This window comes from Trichoderma breve, chromosome 3 (assembly GCF_028502605.1).
Source record: "Trichoderma breve strain T069 chromosome 3, whole genome shotgun sequence".
NCBI lineage: Eukaryota > Fungi > Ascomycota > Sordariomycetes > Hypocreales > Hypocreaceae > Trichoderma > Trichoderma breve.
In genome coordinates, this window is record NC_079234.1 from 4,989,185 (window position 1) to 5,008,763 (window position 19,579).

At 49.4% G+C, this 19,579-nt stretch overlaps 4 protein-coding genes across 4 annotated transcripts; 1 reads left to right on the top strand and 3 right to left on the bottom strand.

The window, feature by feature from the left end:
* Positions 1-81: 81 nt before the first annotated feature.
* Positions 82-2,858, bottom strand: T069G_05925 (uncharacterized protein; the record flags this gene model as incomplete). Its single annotated transcript, XM_056173135.1, has 2 exons — positions 82-1,598; positions 1,667-2,858. 2 exons carry the CDS (start codon positions 2,856-2,858, stop codon positions 82-84), a joined length of 2,709 nt encoding a protein of 902 aa, XP_056029993.1.
* Positions 2,859-3,587: 729 nt separating this feature from the next.
* T069G_05926 (glycosyl transferase family 90 domain-containing protein) lies at positions 3,588-5,219 on the bottom strand (the record flags this gene model as incomplete). The annotated part of the gene is made up of 1 exon (XM_056173136.1): positions 3,588-5,219. One exon carries the CDS (start codon positions 5,217-5,219, stop codon positions 3,588-3,590), a length of 1,632 nt encoding a protein of 543 aa, XP_056029994.1.
* Positions 5,220-12,065: 6,846 nt separating this feature from the next.
* On the top strand, positions 12,066-14,211 carry T069G_05927 (fungal specific transcription factor domain-containing protein; the record flags this gene model as incomplete). The annotated part of the gene is made up of 4 exons (XM_056173137.1): positions 12,066-12,116; positions 12,179-12,732; positions 12,798-13,422; positions 13,546-14,211. 4 exons carry the CDS (start codon positions 12,066-12,068, stop codon positions 14,209-14,211), a joined length of 1,896 nt encoding a protein of 631 aa, XP_056029995.1.
* Positions 14,212-15,513: 1,302 nt separating this feature from the next.
* Positions 15,514-16,179, bottom strand: T069G_05928 (uncharacterized protein; the record flags this gene model as incomplete). Its single annotated transcript, XM_056173138.1, has 1 exon — positions 15,514-16,179. One exon carries the CDS (start codon positions 16,177-16,179, stop codon positions 15,514-15,516), a length of 666 nt encoding a protein of 221 aa, XP_056029996.1.
* Positions 16,180-19,579: the final 3,400 nt, after the last annotated feature.

Genomic DNA, 19,579 nt, shown 5'->3' on the forward strand with positions numbered 1-19,579 from the left:
AAATCAAGGTAACAGAACCGCAATCACTCTCTGAACCTGACTTCCCCGTGTAAAATTTGTACTCGTGTCGTCCACTTCCTACTAAGCTCTAAGATTGCTCAAGCTAAGAGATTGTGCCATGGATTGGCCAGTACAGGCTAAAGACGGCTTCCTGTTTGTCGGTACATCCAATGCCGATTTCCAACGTCGAAGAGCCCGTATCTCGCTGGAGGCCGATGTTGAATCAGTTCCTTCATGGTTGCTATCTTTCTCTTCCTTGGATGTCAGCCTTCTCCATGGTCGCACAGGGACGTCACTCATCAATTCATCTCTCTCGTGGTGACTCTGGCTGGACTCGTCAACTGGCTCCTGCGCTTCCAGATCCGTAGTAACTCCATCAACTTCTTTCGAATATTCAAGATCAATAGCATTTCCGAGCTTCACTACAGGTGGCTGGTGGCAATAGTCTACTTCCGCAGGCAAGTACTGCTTTGAATATGCGGCGCCATATCCAGCCGCCCCTTTCGATGCAAAGTTTTGGTGCTCACTTGCGATAGTTGGTGTATCCATTCTCACGGTCTTGTGTCCTAAGCGCTTTTCGTTTTTATCATGCCCTCGCTGGTTTTCGGGAATTTGAAAAAACTGGGCTTGGTTCTCATTGTCGTGGGACGGCAAAAGTTTCTTCAACCCAGACTTCACAGCCTTTCCGAACTTGCCAGTTCGAAAGCGTGATGTTGGCTCCGAAAGCGAACCGTTTTCAGCCAAATTCCGGCTACCATCTATCTGTTGTTGTTGAAGATTGGCGTTTGTAATTCTTTCTTCACAAGCTTGGAGGGTGTGTGGCTGTAGGGGGGGTATCTTGGTCAGCCGTTTAGCGGTCTTGGATGGTTGGCCGGGTTTTGGGGTAGAGTTGGGCGAAAATGTGCCTTGGAGATTGGTCGTCCATTGCTGGAGAATCCGACGCGAAGGACTTTGAGCTTCGTCCAATAAGAGCTCTGAGTGTGGTGTGAGTCTAGAGGTGTCAAAACCTCCTGACTGCCGTGATATGAATGAGTTCTGGTAGTCGTGTACACGAGCAAGTGCGGTCGGGCTCAAGTCAATCGGCGAGAAAGAATCTTCTTGTTTATTAAAGGTCGACGATCCACCAGTAGGAGTCTCCAGTCGCAAAATATTCGATTCCTCGCGTCCCAGAGCCCATGAGCTTCTTTCAGTTGAGTAGTGTCTACTTTGCGCCGTACCAAAGCTATTGGAGCTGAATTTAGATCTCCTTGGGACGGAAAGATTCATTTTTGCCATGAATGATCGGCGGCCTGATCCAATAGAACCTGGATGAAACTCTTCCTTGAAGCGGCTGCCGAAGTTCAGGGATGACTTATTATGGGACAGAGCGTCACCAAGCCTTGTCCCAATCGTCTGCATCTTGACGTCTCGTTGCCGAATCCTCGCAGCACCAGAGTAGACCAAAGATGGTCCATCGACAGAGGCCTGTGCTGTAGGACAATTGATCTGAGTAGTGCTAGCATCATTATCGGAGAACAGGATGTTCTCTTCCGCTGTGGCATATGAGCTCATTCCTTCGGATGCATGGTTGCTTCTAATGACGGAGAAGTTGCCTCTCCCTATAATAACCTTCATTAATAATGTACAGCACACGATAAAAATGAAACAAAGTAGAGAATGCGCTCACAGCTAAAGGGCGAAAGCTCAAGGCTCTCTAAATCCTCTGCACTAAGATGATGTAAATTGGATTGAGACCGATCCGGGCTGGGCTGGAAGCTGGGAAGAACCGAAGGATAGTCGGAAGAGCTGGGATCAACGGGTCTCGATATGGCAATATCCAAGGTATCTGGTTTCAAGAGCAAATTCCGGCCAAGCAAGGTAGCATTAGCCTCGCTTTGCACACGGTTATTGGGCAAGCTTGATTCGAATGATACGCTCTCGAACGAATTATTTTGATCGTGAAGCTCTTCCACATCAGTGACTCGACAACGAGTCGGAAATAGAGCCTCTACGGTACTATCGATCCCGCCAAAATCTTCCTGGGGTGAGAAAACTTGATTCCCAAGACTCCTATCATTCGTATCGCTGCCTCCGGGGCGGACGGAGCTGCTTCGTGATTGCAAACCCTGGGCAGCAAGCCAGATGCCAAGAGCAGACTGTTCCTCCCAAGCATGAGCACCATGGCGAATATCGAACTCATTATCTGCACCCAAAAAACGTCCTAGACGAGGCACATTGACCGAGCATCCTGTCAACTTTTGAGATGTAGAGCTGTGCGTACTGGGTGGCCGTAAAGGGGGGGCTTGATCCCAGCTCTCCACGCCAGATAATGCTAGTGTAACAGGAGGTTTCAACACCCCGCCTTGATCTTGCGAGGAGTCGCATGCTTCTTTGTGTTGAGTTTCGGTAGATTGCGCATCTTGTGTCGAAGGCGGTTGTGTTGTATTCAGATGCGCGTCTGCAACTGTAAACTCCAAGGCATCCCTGGGACCAACTCTCGGTTGTCCAGCGTCAATAAGGGGGGAAAGATAGCGAGTGCTACGATGAGACGTGCTGCTTGACTCGGCTTTGCTTTCTTCGTTCTTGAGCTCTTCTTGGATCCTCTGATGCCGAAATCGCCTGAGCTCGGCCCTTCGAGCAACCTCTTCTTGGCTGTGGCCCGCAGATGCTCGAGACCGGCGGTTTGGCTCGTTCTCATGAGAGATGTGACGTATCAACTTGGTTCGAACGACATTCAAGGCACTGCCTGTCTTTGTCAAAGGATTTTCTTCTTCTCCATCGCCATCGGAATCGTCCACCACCAGCTGTCCCAGCTCCGTTGGGTCTTCAGAGGGCAGCTCAGCTTGCAGCATCGACGCATCTCGAGACCGAATCGGCATTTCCACGAACTCACGCGATTGATCGAAGCAGTGTTGGATATCAGGGAGCCCCCACCGCATACGGTGCTCCTCTGGTGATTCAACCAAGTCAGCGTCTCCTGCAGGTTGTCTGCCTGGACGACGGAAGCCGCAGCAAAAGAGGATTGACATTCCGTGCAAATTATAGGCTGCCGAAGAGAGCGAATGGCAAACTCTCTAGTCCGTTAAATAAGTGTTGACTAAGAGCCTGAAAATGAGAAATCAAAAGGAATTGCGGTTGCTGGTATCAAGGTAGAGAGATAATAACGATCAGAACGGAGGCTCGCCTTTTGGTCATGAGGAGGTGAAGGCTTTAACTGGGGGCTGTGACTTGCTGAGGCCCAAAATAAACAGAGACCGTAGTAACTGCCATTTTTTAGGTGCTTTGAACGACGCTTTTGAGGACAAGGCAAGAGACAATGATCTTTGGAAGAAAGAACCAAAGTTTTGCAAACAGTTCCTCGCTTAGCGGTAAAAGAGAGAGGGAGGGGAAGAGAGGCAAAGGAAGAGACCATTGTCCCAGGAGATGAAGAATACATGTACCCAAGTAAATCATCTCTGCGTGCTGAATTGACATCAATGCTAAAAACGTGCCAAACTATCTAATAAACGCCTCCCTCTAGTATTACGTCCCTGATATCACAATTCCCTCAATTACCCTAGGTAGTAAATAATACAAAATGTCAATACCTCAAAACGCGCTGCAAAGATTTAAACCAAGTCACCCACAAACCCAAGCTTTTCCCTGTTTTCATCACAGATGCGAGCCCACTCAAGCAACAGCCGCCAAACATACAACGCCATATCCTCTCGTCTGAGAACCTTTTCTGCCCACGCCTGGCCGGTTTCCGCAATGAATCGAGCAGCTTCGTCGCCTCTGCCCCTGGGACCGTCGGCGAAAAAGTTGAGGACCGAATATAAATCTTGAAAGGTGTTGTCGAAAGGCGCAAAGTGCATCCAGGGAATAAGTCGGTCGTCGTGCCACTCGGCGTATACCGTCGCCTTGAGGGGCATGCTGGTTGATCGCAGAAAGCCGCGATATCGAGCGCTAAAGGAATTGCCGTCGACATCGGGGAGAAACTTGTAGCCGTATTGTTCTTTCATTGGGACGCGCTCCACCTCGTGATAGTACGGCTCGAGAAATGCGCATGCGTCAGGAGGGCAGAGCTTGACGAAGCCGGCATTCGCATTTTCGTTGAGCCAGGCTCCAACTTGTCCCTGAGACAGATGCTCGCTGTTATAGAGCCGTCGCGACGGCATTTCGAATGTCGGGGATCGTTCGTTGCGATGCTCCATCTCGCTGACAGTTGTGCCGTTGAGCATTTGGATGAGCCTGTGGCGGTGGAAGTGTTGCCACATATCTTCGCCAGCACGGCCGCCGGAAGCCTCTCCTCGCCAGACAATGCCGTCCTTTTTGTGTTTCCAGGAGACTCCATGGTCTTCACCTCCGGCGTAGAACTCGTCGTTGACCAGGTACATTGCTCCCGGGATGAGGATCTCATTGTTCGCCATAAGCTTCGAGCCGCCAAACAACGGAATCAGCTCCTCTGTGGAGGACAAGCTGACGGGCTTGACAAAGGTACCATGTAACTGGCGCAAGTGTGGCTGTATACAAGGGTCCATGGCTGCTGTCCAGTTTCGAATGAAGCCTTTGTAAGAGTATGACGGGTTCCATTCGTTAGGAATGCTCGCGGGGGCCGTGAAATCCGTTACACTTTGGACGCCGTAAGCAGGTGTATCTGGGCCGCACGTCTTGACGAACAAGTCCCAGTATGAAGCATCGTCAAAGGAATGCCATTTAGGATCGTACGGCTCCAATTTGGCGTCATCAATACGCTTCAAGCCCTTGAATTGAGTGGTAACTTCTTTAGTAGGAGTGATTTTCCTGCTCTCTTGTTCTTTTTGTCGGAGTTTCGTGATTTCGTCGAAAGGGACGAGGATTCGAGATTCATCCATGTAGTTTATGGGCATGTCGACGTCAGGCAAGTGTTCAGCAAACTCGCTGACCAGTTCTGTCCAGAGCTGCAGCCAGATCACTCTCCCTTCAACGTCTCCTACACCTTCGGCCGTTCCATTTCGCACCTTGACAACGTGGAACCAAGAACTGGCTCGCTTGGCGATTGTTTCCGTGTCAAGGGACCAAAAGGGGGCCAAGTCGGTATAGATGCGATCGAAGAAGTCTTCGACAATGATTGCGTTGTTTTCGAGCGCGCCTGCGACCCATTTGTCGAAGCCTGGCGGCGGGTGTCTTCCTCTCCGCTCTCGATACCTAGCAGCAGCGCTTGTGATATTGTCACTGCGTTTTTCCATTAAATCCTCATGATGGGCTTTGGCTTCGACCATAAGCTTCAAGATGGGATGCTCTATCCAGGAAGCAAACGACCCCTGATTCCCCAAGATGACCAACGGGCGTCGAGGTTCTAAGTCGGGCCATAGTCTATAAGTTGTAAACAAAAAAGCAACCACAAACAAAAGAATTAAAACTTTTACAGCAGCCTTCGGGTATAAACCCAGCCGCTTTCGTATATCGAACATAGAAAGGATTGGAAAGGGGAGCAGCCCAAAAACGTCACAGTTGGCGAATAGCCAGAGGAGGAACAAAAGCAGAATACCTACAGCCTCCCAAGGAGAAGAGCAAGTTTCACGTTCTACATGTCTAACTGAGCCAGGGGTACATTGACTGTAATTGGCTTACGCGGCTATAAGGATGGAGATGATGGCAAGTGTGGAATTAGTCTGTCAATACGAATTTGTTGGATGGGTGTTGTGGATGCTTGAGGGAGGCTTGGCGAGGCGAGCTTCGGAGTAAACTGGCGGCGGAATGCTTTTGCCAGGGTGTGATAATGTTAAATTATGCATCTAACTTTGCAGTATTTGCATGAAACGGGGTCAAGATTATCAACACCAGTAGTCAAGCATCCATATCGAGTAATTTATGGCCCATCTGGGTACGCTTCCCATGGAAAGACGGCGAAGTATATGCAGTTACACAAACACTAGCTTACTGTAGCAACAAGGGTGAAGACAAATGTCGGTCTCTAGGTGAAAATTAAAGTGAACACGCGTACTCTTACATGTTAGATCAGAAGCAGTTTGGCGTCAGATGCACCTCTCTTGCGGAACTTCGGCTCCGAGATCAACTTTCCGTGACAATTACCAGTTAGAGAGCCTGTGTCCAACTATTTAAAGAGCCAATCTCCCCTTGGTCCTGGAAATGGGTTTAGCTGAGCTCTGCTTGGGCTTGAGGGAGTTTCAGTCTACTCCATACTCGATAACTTTAATCATTGTTATTCTGACAAGTCAATCCTTCGACGAGTTGAGAGCAGCCGCTTGTCAAAGATAGCGTTTGTTAGCTCATGTCTAGTTTCGGAGAACTGTTCCGGGAAGAGATTTTAGTGAAATGATGCTTTGCCACTACAACTTTTAGCACATAAACAGAATTGGAGAGGGTGAAAAGTTGTTCTTCTCGTGGTCTTTCACCTTGACTTCAGCTTTTCCCATCTTCAACAGAACCATTTCTACACAGTTCTCAAATTAGAATCCGCGTATTTCTGATTACGGATTGAGGACAAATCATTAGTACATATTTCCGAGCGTTGTCCTAGAACAGATTAGCTGCCAATTCCTGCCGTGGCAGTGCCAGGATAAATTCTGCCGCCCCTTGGTCCCGCGATTCTTACGAAAGTCGGATATATTCCCGAGCCGCTTTTTGGATAACAAAGAACAGCAAACCAATGGTTTTAAGTGTTGGTAGAGCCCCCCAAATCCACCATACTCCGTGGGCAATTGTTTGCGAGTTGACGCGGGAAAAAATAAGACGCTCTGACCCCCAGTTAGTCGCATGAAAATAAGCATATCCGTTATAAGAATAAAGTTGTGTCAATAACATCAAATCGTAAGTTGATTGGAAGTGACGAGCTATAAGTAAGGGCGACATTCTTTAGTTCAAAGCGCAATAGCAAATCTCCTCCAAAACGAAGCATAAGGAACTTCGGTGTCTATTTAAAGCATTAAACGGCCATTGCGAATACTGATGTCGATGAGTTTTCCCTCCTTTTCCATTGATCCATCACTTCGTCCGAACGGTGCTCCAGCCACGGTCGAATTATAAGACTCTATTGGTGCAATTACGACTGTTGCAGGTTTTGTCGTTGACATCCATGACATAACCCAAATAACTCCCCGTTCAAATTCCTAATCCAGCCAAATCCGAAGCCAATCTAGCCGCTTGAAGCGACTCGAGTCAGACCAACGAGTGACTAAGCCATGCTTGCCATGATACAACGGCCAATCAAATGAGCCCCTTACCACCGTAACCACCTGTCTCACCGAATCGACCGCGGACGAAGCTTTTCTCATGGGTTTAAATGCAAATACAACGTTGACTTCTAAATAAGGTGGCTATGTTGACTGCGGCCGGGCAAATCAGACTGGTTGAACTGGAAGTACTTGACCAATGTGGTCGATTTAAACCCTCTTCGGCATTTCTGCAGCCTTATTTTCTTAGTGGATGCCTTATTGATAGTTATTCCATCTCTCTCCGTTCACCGAAGCCAACTCATCTCAATATTCTATTACTAGTTTCTTTTTCTCTTTTCGTTTCTCAAAAGTAAGTACATTGAGATATACTCACTTATATCCCACGGCGCCTTCCATTGAAGCTACCGGCATTTTATCGCGGTAATTCGACGAGGCCCACGAAAAGGCTAACCTTGAAGTTGGTCAAGAACACTGGAAGACACTCGATGATGGGGTTAAAGCATAAAGAGTTCCTAGTAATGCGGTATACCGGAAAACTTTTGCAATAGATTGGAGGATGTGATGAGATCTCGACTCCTTGCATAATCCAGCCTAGTCGGCCTCGCGTTCCTATGATCTGCTTCTTCATCATCTTCAAGTGCATCTGAAATGGCTTATCATGCCAATATCCAAGCTAATTCAAGCTAAGCCACCCCAAAACGCAAGGCTTTGCTTTATTTCCTCGAGTCGGCTGCGTGGTTGACTCAGTTGCATGCCATGGAAACCATGAAGGCGCAAGGGAGACTGATTCAAGGGGCTTCAAGCCTTGGTCAGATTAGAGACATGTCTAATGGACACTGGCTCTTTCATCCTATTAGATGCTTCGGAATGCTCTTTTGAGACTTTTCGGCTCGATAGTTGGACCATTGATGCGGGCAACTCAGTGCGTGTGCAATGTAGCCCTTCACTATATAGATAGAGGTCTATGCGAACCGGACGTATTCGAGAATACCTAAGCACCTCGTACTCTCATCGCATCACAGGCTCCCATATTGAGAGAGAAAGCAGGCTGGAACATTAAACTTGTCTTGGGTTACTCAAATTTGCCCATTTCTGCACAGTGATTTATCTTCCTGCATCATATCTCGTACTCTCGCCAATGAAGGGACTCGTCTCCGCTCTGCATATCGCAGTGCTTACTCTCGTCTGCACCGTCACCGCTATGGATGGAAAAACTTGCTTTACAATATGCTATCATCCAGCTGTAGAGCAGCAGTGCCCTGATGCGAACCTTGAATGCGTTTGCGAGAATCAAGAGTTTATATCGCTGCTCAATATGTGTATTCAGCGGACATGCCAGGAATCTCTATGTAAGTTATTTCACTCCCTACGCTTGGACAAGGTTCTCATGGCCGTTTGACTAATTATGATATCGATGGCAGATGAGGCCGAAGCTATCCATGCCGATATGTGTCTCTGAACGAATCTACCGCAAGTGGCTGGCTCGTGTGTTGTTGAGATATGATATCTGATGTAGTCACCATGTTACATCCGTTGGCTGTCTAGAGACCTTGGCATTACTGTATTTTTACTTCCTATCTAATTCCCTGGAGCAATACGAGAATGAATCATGAACAAAACTGTCATTTGTCTCTTACTTGACATTTGTTCTAATGAGAGCCCCAGGGGCACCAGGAGAACTCAAACAGATGAAGCTCCTGCTTGAAATACAAGTGACAGTCTCTCAACCCCAGGGAGACGCGTGCCAATACAAGTACAAGTAGCATTGCCATACCTTAGTGCCCGTAGTATTTCCCGGGGAGAAAGAAGATTGTCGCGAAAGGGGCGCGGCACTCGCGCGAACCACCTTGTTTTCCCCCGTTGTCGCAAATCCCGCTTTGGCGTCTTGATGTGTCATATGGCCTAGGGTACTCCGTACTCTGTGAATACAAGCTTCACGGAATACGGAGTATTAGATTACATGCTGACAAAAACGAAGTGTTCGAGAATCTTGAAACCCCAGCAGTTGATCTCGACAAGATCCCAACAAACAGTGCAAAGAAGAGATCCATTCTCGAAAATATGCCCCTTGCCAAATGTGGCCGACGCCGATAATCATTACAGGCAGCTGCATTCTAGTCACCTTCCGCGCTAGGGCAAAAGCACAAGTGCCTTGAGATGCCCCTCAAGTACCTTGCAACGGCACAAGAGGTGCTATACATAGGAACATTCTACCTCGCAGTTACCAGAACAGGGTCGTACAGTACTTGTGCTGTGTCTTTCGTAGCCAATGAGATCTTACAAACGCGCGACAGGTGAGCGTATAAGCACGGGGAGATAAGATGTACCAGGTAAGTCGCAGCTACAGACGACGTGGGTGTCGCGTTGTACTGCATCGTACTCGTATAATCGAACAGACGCCTGAGTAAGTTCCTACACTACAGTGAACAAGCGTCCAGGGTTCCGCCTCTACTGAATTTCGTGATCAATGCAACGAACCGCCATTGGATCAACAACAAGATGCATCGCCGGCCCTTTGACATGGAAACAGACAAGCTTCGTTAAACGTCAATCAATCCATCGTCATAGGGCTTATGCCGAGGTCGCGAACCGAACTATTTACGGGTCCCGCGAGTCAAGCTAACCAAGCGCAAGGGAAAATAGGAATCGCAAATTGCTGACATACAAGAGCTAAAATGCTGGCAAAATACTAGGGAAGAAAAGAACTTTGCAAAAGGGAAAAAGAAAAAAAAAAGGAGAAGTGGAGAGGCCAAATACTTATTCCCGCCTCCGATACATCCGATTAGTAGACGTTTTGTATGACGTCCAGGAAGAGAAGGGAAAGCTACCCACACTCTAATCCTCGTGGCTGGCGGCCTGAATCTCGGTGGCTTGGATGGGAGCTCTTGGGAGGGAGCACGAGATTGCACGTATCGTCGGCAAGTGACGGTGTTGATTGCGCGCAGATTGGCCTCGTTGAAGGCCTAAATACCGCCGTTGTGGTGCCAGGGCCTCCGCGCAAGAACCCCCCAAATACGACTGGTCGTGGAGAAGCAGGGCTCGAAGATGCTGCCTCCGCGCACATTCTGCTTACCTCAGAGGGTAGGATAGGATATCCCTGGGAACGCTGATCGACTGGACGAGAGACGCCTCAAACCCTCGGCAGCTTATCACCACCAAGCACAAGCGCAAGAACCCTCGCCGGCGCGCTACCACGCCGTCTGGACCCTGGCGGCCTAGGTCATACAGATCGAGCGCTTCTGGACGTTCTGGGGAGGGCCCTGTTGGGAAAAAAGAAAGGTGGGAAAGAAAGTGCCAAAAGTCATCATCAAACCAGGCTAACAGGCCGGGTTTAAGGACTTGCTTGGTGCCAAGTAGCAGCGAGTGCCGACTTGCCAGGGCGACGCTACGACTCCACGACTCCACGACTCCCCCGAGAGCCAAAGGAAGCGGCCGCAATGCGGATTAATTTGCTAGCAATAGCAAGCCTTTATTAGTCCCGGGCTTGAGGGCCGCCATCCTTGCTCACGTTGACTTCGTCCGTCGCCATCATTAGCCCACTTCGTGCGTGGCGCGCCACCTCGTCGCACCGTGACGACGATTCTCAGCCGCTTGAGATTTGCTGCCAAGTCTGGAGTAGCATTCCCATTCTTTCTTCTCCCGCCATTCTCCGTGGCGGCCTGTCTTGGCTCCACGGGCCTCGCGCGAGAGCCGAGGAACCCATCCACTGGCCAGCCTCAGCCAGCCCCATCTGCAGCTTCTCACTGCCCATTCGCCGACTAGCTGGGTCCTTCGGGGGGGAGACACGGGGAGAAACCTCGTCTTTCAACTCCGGTCACGTCTTGATTGCCTGTGGCCTCTTCATCTTCGCATCCTTCGATTCGCCTATCTCATGCTACTCCTGTCCCTCAGACGGGTAGATGGAGTCGCCTCAGCCGCACGACGCAGAAGGCTCTGTGCCGCCACCACACAGCTCTTCCGCATCTCTGTCACCTCCAAATAAGCGCCGACGGACTACGACAACTAACGGTGACTGTTGTCGCACTTGCAGATTACGGAAGGTAGGGAAAGTTTCTCTGTTGTTTTCGCATCGCCGTCGCAAGGCACAGCGTGGTAGGCATATGTCCCGCGCTGGGCTCTGAAACCTGTTGATTCATTATGTTTACACGTCTGTATTTTGTTCTGTATGCTGCACAGCTAGATACCTTTTTACCGCACAAGCGTTCATTCTGTTTGTTGTGTTGCTGGTGTTGCGATTCTTCTATCTCTTCTGTTGCGTTCCTAGGACTGACGAAGAGGCTTTCCCTCCTTTCTAGGTCAAATGTACCGGAAACCCTGGAAATGGACCTTGCAGCAACTGCTCTAGACTAGAGCTCACTTGTAGCTTTGCTGCATCTCCTGGCGCTTCCGAGGAAGGTAAATTACCATGTTTCGCAACAAGTTCAATCTTAGGGGTTTCTGACAGCTAGATCCAGAAAGAGTCTCTAGAACAACACCTTCACACAGCCATACAGAAGCAGGTACGCTGAGGAAGAGGGCGCAGAGGGCGTGCAGTCAGTGCCATACGCACAAAACGAAGTGCTCTGGAGACCTACCCAGGTGTAAAAGATGCGAAGCTGCCAACCTAGTCTGCGAATATACTCCTACCAGGAGGCGGTTCACCAATGTTCGTTTCAACAGTCCAAAGGCTGAGGACCAAACCCCTTCTACTTTGCAACCCCTCAAGTTGGAAGAAAACACAGCCCTCAGCCCCACGAGCAGCAATAGTACCAGCGTTCCATCTTACATCCTCGAATCCTCGAATCTTCAGGCCGAGTACGCGTTTCTCCCCCTTGTTGCGGTAAAGAAGAGTTGTATCCGGCGACTAACAGTAAATCATTCAGGGACATGCTACTCAGAAAAGATATTATTCTTACCCACTTGGATGCCTATTTTGATTATTTGTACATGATGCCAAGCTTAGGCTTTTTGCACCCCGAAGTCACCTACCGAGATGTTCAGGTATGAGGGCCACCATGGCATGCCAAGTGACCAGCAGAATCACCTGACATGGTTGTTCTTAGGAAAACAGATTCCCTCCTGCTCAAGCAGCGGCCGTGTGCTCCGTTACCAGTTTCTTCGTAAATCCTGGCCTGGCCGGCCGGGAATTTGCAAGGAAATGCAGCCAGCAAGTCGAAATGCATATTTACCGCAACATCTACAAGTTTTCTGAGAGCGCCCTCTTTTTGTTCGCCCTAAATATTCTTTTCAACATTCTCGACGGTTCGCACGCAAAAGTGTGGCAATGCTTTGGTGTGGCCTCGAGACTTATGATAGGCTTGCAGCTGAACTGGGATGTCACATCACGCCACTCTACCTTTATTCAACAAGAATGTCTTCGACGTATCGCCTGGCAGCTTTTCAGCCTTGACCGCCTATTAGCAGGTGGATATGAAGAGTACATATCTTGTCGAGCTGAGAATATGAAGATTAGGCTGCCCTGCAACGAAGCTGCTTTTAGGGAGAATCGACCGGTGGTTGCGGAGAGGCTTCATGACAGGCCTTCGCGCTGCTCACCGGCTCTGGGCCTACACGGAATCCAAATCCTTCTTGTCGATCTTCGGCACCGCATACAAGTGTAAGTCTCGCCCCTCTGCCGAAAAAGCCGTCTACAACTAGATTAGAATACTTACAAGTTTGTAGATCGACAAAAAAGCTAGCATTGCCTTCTGGAACGGCCATTGCGGCCCTGGAGCCATCAAAGGTTATGGAGGATATCGCTGCGTTGCAGAGCGAGCTGACTAGATTTCATGTTTCGATACACGACGAGCTACGACTGACTGACCAGAGCATGTCTCGATATGCTGCCTCGGACCAGTGGAGAGGATACTGTTTCTTCCATACGCACATGGCCGTGAGCCACATCGACCTCTATCGATTCTCATTGCCGGGTCCCCGAAACCAATCCTCGATAGAAATCCTTCGGAAACTTCCCCCGGACTTTATTGCTCGGTGTCAAAAGCAGGCCGTTGCCCACGCCATGAGTCTAGCCCGATTTTTGGAAGCCATTAAGATCGAGACGGACAGGATGCCAAACCCCGGAACTCCTAAACTGGTTGGCGACTACTCGGTTGCGCATATGTCCACTCAGTGTATTCGCGTGTTGCTCATCGCTCTGCAATACAACCTGTATGAAAACCTGATGGATACTACAGCACCGGTGTGGAGAGGCGCCGAGACTAGCGAGGGTCAGATCAAGTCGTTGATCGGCACCATCATGGAGATAACCGAGGCATGGGGCGAGATATTCGACATGGCTAAGCAAGCTGTATGTTGTATTTTGACTTTTCTCTATCCTCTCCCCTCTGACTTGCTGCCCCCCCCTCCTTTTTTTTTTTCTTTTTTTTCTCTTTCCACCGCTTTGACTTGCAATCTAACGAACGCCGGATAGCACGACTGTAACAAGGCGATGGTGGAAGAGTTTTACAAGAACGGGAGGATACTCGATCGAGGTAACGCTGCCATAAACACCGGACAAGAGCCAACCGAGGACAAATTTCTATTTGGATCGGATGTTTTTATTGAGCGAATGAACATCCCTGACATGAAAGATGAACAGAGGAGCCGAGCCGCGAACATGCCCGTGTCCGACTGGTGGATGGGTCCATCAACGACCCAGCAAGCATCGTCCAAGAGTGCGTCACCGCTGATGATGCCATATTCTACCCCAGAATCGAGCTATGACGGTGACCACGGACCGCCCGGCGTCCCCCTGTTCCTCGCTCAAGCGCGCAACGTATCCCTGGGCATCAGCGACATCTACGACGCGGAGACGGCGGTCGGCATGCAGCCGTCCGACATGCTGGCCATGATGCCCAACAACTACCAGATGATGCAGACCGAGGTCCTGAGCGGACAGGGCGGCATGCCCATGCTAAGGATAGACGACGCCATCCCCAACCAGGCCATGTTTCGACAGCAGGACGTCCCGCCCGCCCAGCCGCAGCACTTCATCCCGACGCAGCAGGGTATCATGATGAATGGATATGTGCCGCCGCCGTACCCTGGTAGCCATACCAGTACACCTCCGTATCCGCAGCAAAACGGCTTTAATTGAAGAAAAAAGGAGGGAGAAAAATGGGAGAATACTTTTGGGGTGTTTTGGGATGTTGATCATATGATAAAGCGTCGGTGTTTAGGGCGTTTTTGGTTTTATATAATGCCCCTTTTGGAAAATGAAGACGGGGCATTGCGTGTATAGCTATGGGTTTCTATCGTTACATATGTGCGAGGCTACACGTTGGATTTGACAACGGCGTGGCAGTTTGTATTGATGAGAATTGGCGTGTGTTGTGCATAAATCGGATGTATTTACTGCAATGGCCGAGATATATGGTGAAGGTGAAGAGTTTGGGAAGCGGCAGCGACTCTCCTGTTTGGGATAGCGTGTTGAAATACCGCGCGATATATACATTAATGCTGGTCATGAAGGCTTCTCTCTGTGAGCATATAAGGGGAATCCTTCATATTCACGAATATATATTCTGATGAAAGCATCTCTCCACATGATATCAGTCTAGCAACGTGATATACTGACTCAGTAGGCACAGTCGTGATGACGAAAGACAAGATAAAGGCATAATTCTTGATTATACACTATGTAATATCCTATACAGCTATATCACAAAAGAGCCATATCTTCAGTTCTTTCATCAAGATGGCCAGTCTCGCTATGTACTAAGGTCTTGTGTCCAGTTTTCTCCCTTTTTATTCCTCCGCTCCATAAACCTTCCCTCCTCCCCCCCTTTCTTACTTAAAACCCCGCCCTTTTTATGTGCTTCTAAGACAACCAGCCCAATAGAACAATCCCAAGCCAATCCCAGCTTGGTGCCGCCCTTCCTCCACAAATCCCTTAATGAGGGCAGAAGATTGTAGCATTGACGCGGAGGAGAAGCTTTGAAAAAAAATAAGCCCCACAGGGGAGAAAATTGACAGAATAGTAGACCCAATCATGGCAGCTGTGTACGATATAAAAAAAACAGAACTTGAAGTAACCGCTGCATAAACTGTAACCCCTCACATGTAGTTGCGCCATGTGCTTATCTATATGTCATAAGATCCGCTAGGGAGAGAAATGAAATAACCTTCCTCGGAGAAGAAGATACCGGGACTCGAGAATACCGAATTGAAGATTATGAAAAGAAGAACGAACAGAGAAACATGGTATCGAGAATTTTGAGTGTCCAAGACTTGGTATCCAAAGGAAGTCGTTACACAGAGGATCGTTAAGTCTAGGTAAGAGCGTAGTGGAGGTGAATTTTTTTATGTCGTCGTGTATTTTTTTTTTCTGCTTTTGTAGGCATGGCCTGAGATGTAGTAGGAGATTCGGTGGACGAAGAACAATTATCAATTAGCTACTTCAGTAGTGGTCGAAGTAGGAGTGGTCCTTCTCCTTGAGGCCACCGATCTTGTCCATGTCGACGGAGTAAAACTGGCCCTTGGCTTCCTTTTCGTAAGCGGGCAGCTCTTCGTCATGCATGGGCTCAAGGCCGACTGTGGCATTTTCTCCAACACGAACGACGACAACTCGGCCACTCTTCCGGCGACCTTGCTCGTCCTGCTCATCAGGGAAAGTGATGTGGATCTCGGGAACATTGTCGGGGGAGTGAGGTGGTGAGCCGGGGGTCCGCAGCATGGGCTGGCCATCACGGCTGATGAAAAGAACGCTGGAGCGACCGTTGTGCGTGGTCTCAATGGTGAGGCCTCGGTGGTTCTTGACATCGTTGTACGAGGGTAGAATAGGCTCCTGGGTCTCCGGGTTCTGCAGCTGTCGCTTCTGGCGAACTCGGCGAAGCACAAGCAGGATAGACACAAGGATGAGAATAAAGAAGGCAATGCCGAGCACGATCAACAAGGCGTTGATGACCGTGTCGGAGCCGCTGTCAGAGTCATCGCCTCGAGCGAAGACTTTCAGGGGACCGATCTGGCCTGCAGGACGGATCTTGTTGGCGATTTGAGAAACCGAGCGGGCTACATCGAAGTGAGCCTCGTCGACGGATCGCCGCATCATAGTGAGTGAAGGCATATTGGGCAAAATGTCCCAAGTATTTTGGTTGCGTTCAAGAGTGAATGAATGGATGGTTAGCTAATGAGGCGTCATGGTCAGCATATTGTTTCAAGACATGTTGTACTACAGAGCGTGTCCAGCCAAATGATGTGATATATAGAGGCGGAAACAGCGGCAGATGACGACAAGCAGAATCACTTTTTTCTCTCTCTCTTCATCTGTTTCTCATGACCATCGATGCGGACGTCACTGCCATTTCACAGCTGTGATCGGACGCACAGACAAACATCGCGACGTTCCAAGGAGGGGTTGGCGCAGCAGATCCCCCAGCCTCTTCCCAAACGTCACACCATTCCCCGTGTCCATGCCATTGTGTGTCTCTGCGAAACAGGTGCAACTCACATAATTTTTTTTTCTTCCCCTTAGGCAGGTTGTCCGCAGGATTGCTAGCAAACGCTTGAAGCCGGCTGAGCTGCGAGACTGAAGAAAAAAAGGAATGTATATCGTGGTCGTCGTTTGTTGGTTAAAAAAGGAGTGGTGAAGAACGCGTTATAGGCAATGAGAAAGGACCGGACGGATGCACAGCTAAAAGAATGAAGCCTGTGCAATCCAAAAGGAGAGTCTTCGGATGAAGAGAGAGAAGTCAGAAAAAAGAAGGTAACGGCAGCAGAGAGGGACAATGAACGTAGAGACGCCTCTCTCTCCCGGTAAGAGATGTAAGTTTTTTTGGTTCTGGCCAGCGACGATGGTTGAAGCAGGACGAGAAAGATCAACTGGCAGCCAAACGGGGGGAGGTTGAAGGTCAATCCTCGCTCTACCTGGGCGCGGGTCCCGCTGTGGCAGCGAGCGGCACAGGGCACTCAAGGCGCTACAGCATGCAGGACAGCGGCCTTGGAGTCCCCTAAGTGGTCCAGCCGAGCGGGGTTGCGCCTGTGGGAAATTACCTACAGCTCGAATTGGGCCACGGACCCGTCGTGCCCCTGACGCTTAGCACGGCTACGGCCAATCAGGTGCCGCGCAGCCCTGCAGCCCATTTATAGCGCCGTTGAGCCCTGAGCGAGGTCGAAGCTAGGCGGGCCTCCCGAACGCCTCTAGCGGCAATCCATTGGACAACTGGGGTCCGTGTTTTGGTTAGCCAGCAGCGAGGTGACCTGGAAAGCAAATCCAATCTCCCCTGCCCTGCTCCATTTAGACGTGCATGCGGGAAGAAAAAGAAGCAGGAAGAAAAAAAGAAATAAAAATTGAAGAATAAGAAGAAAAGGCACGCGTTAGGATGAGGCCAGTCCTGATGCGGTAACGAGACTCTGCTTGTTGGAGATGTTGTTTACTTCAATATTGTACTAGCATCATTACTAGCTGTAGCTTTAGTTAGAGTCGTCATACACCATCATCTCCTGCGCAGCCTGACTAAGACCAGACGACAAGGCACCGCTCGGCTAATGGGCAGACAAACACGCACACAGCACAAACGCTCAACCTGACTTGTCAGTCGTACTCGTACGTTGCTGCGCTCATTGAAACAGACGTTTCGAAGTGGCACGTGACAAAGCCGACGCAGAAGGGAGGCTTTCCCTTGTGGCCAAGTCGCACGCAAGGGCGGCGTCGTGTTTTGTTTGTCGCCCGCCTCCAGAAGTGTCAAAGTGTCGTGTCTCGGATATCTCCAGAAGTGGGTGGATTGGGCTCGTTCCAGGGAAGCCGAGAGTTTTTCTTGCCTGGCGAGTCACGTGTCTGGTATTGCTATCGATCACTTGTCATACATCTATTTTTGCTCTTCGAACGGGATCAAATACCATTGCATTCAATAGTAAGAACGTGAACTAGAGTTGATATGTTGGGGCTATCATGTAGCTGGGAGATGCGCAACTAAAGACATTATAACGCCTCTCCCTTTGTCATATTTTTTCTATCCTCACCTTAACCTTGTAGCATCAGCCAGCTGTCCCTTGAGCTCTGAGACCCAAATACGAGTATTGCCAACTGATTCAGATTATCTAAGTAGCCACTTTTAGTGCCTCTAATGCCCTCCCCTCGGGTGCTAACCTACACGACACGGATATGAAGACGGAAAGTAATTGCGCTGGTAGTGAGCCTTTACATACGTACATATTGATTGAAATATCATAAATATGAAAAACTTCATTAATGCAATACATCGCAAACATCGCAAACATCGCAAACATCGCAACATCTCCAAATAGTACTTACAAGGCTGCGGGCTGCGATTCAACCAAACATCCACGCCTTGAAGGCCCGTCCCAAAAACATTGTCAAAATGAACATGACAGGATGATACTCGTATTTATCACTAGAGTCCAATGGGTTACAACTCCAGAGAACACTGGATGTTACTGTAGGTGCATGTGCAGTTTTTAGCAGCCCCAACTTAAAATTATGCGCAAACTCTCCCACCATCGGAGCGGTAGACCATGCAGCAGTTGCATGTAGTTACGATGCAACCACATCAACTACAGAGACTGCACGTCTAAGAGCATCGGTTGGTTTTCCGGGAACCAAAACCAAATCGATACGAGTACCGCCATAAACTCTTCGCATAATACCTCCCGAAACTAAACTCGGCGAATTCAGCATCCTAACCAGACATGGCATCATTCCCAACACCTCAGCTGGTCCCAAGCGAGCCCATTACCTAGCATCCTATTCCATCCCTTGCCAATGCCATGCCATCACACCCATGTCATCGCATGCTCGTGGGAAACCTTGCCATCTTTCGCCGTGGACGCTTCTTGTCCCGCTCCCCCACAAGCACTTCTCCGACTTCTCGACATCCCTATTTCGGCTCAAGCTTTGTGGGACCGCACGACACTTGCATGGTTCGCATCAACGACCAGCCGGACATCTATTCCAGAAGTTTGCTAGGCTTTAAATCCTTCAAGTTTTCAGATATAAACGGCTAGGAATGCCATGCAATGGGCTCATCGCATAACCAGCGGGACTTTGACTCATGGCATACTGTATAGTTGAGATATAAGCAGCCAAATCTGTCCTGTTAACATCGTAATTATATAGGTGTTAATTCTCATGTGGCGCGCATAAATATCCCCTTTGGTCTGTGGCGATTTCGCCTTCTTCAGACGCAGCTGTTGGTTTCGTATTCCTCCTTCCGGCTTTGGACCGAATCGGGCAGTCTTGCATTCAGGCCGGAGAAGGCCCTTCGCTTATACATGCTGGCCACCGGATGCTCCCGATAGTATAACAAGTGCCTTGCTACCCAAAATTAGTGGCGTGATTCCAATAAGGTCTGCATACTCATATGCGCGCATGAGGCGTACCGGACTGTACATGCATGGGGGAGATGTGGCCGACACACGCTTCAACACTTTGATGCCATGTGATGTGGGACATGATAGGCCTGCATCCCGTCATACCCCAGAGCCGCAAATCACCATGGCAGGCAAAC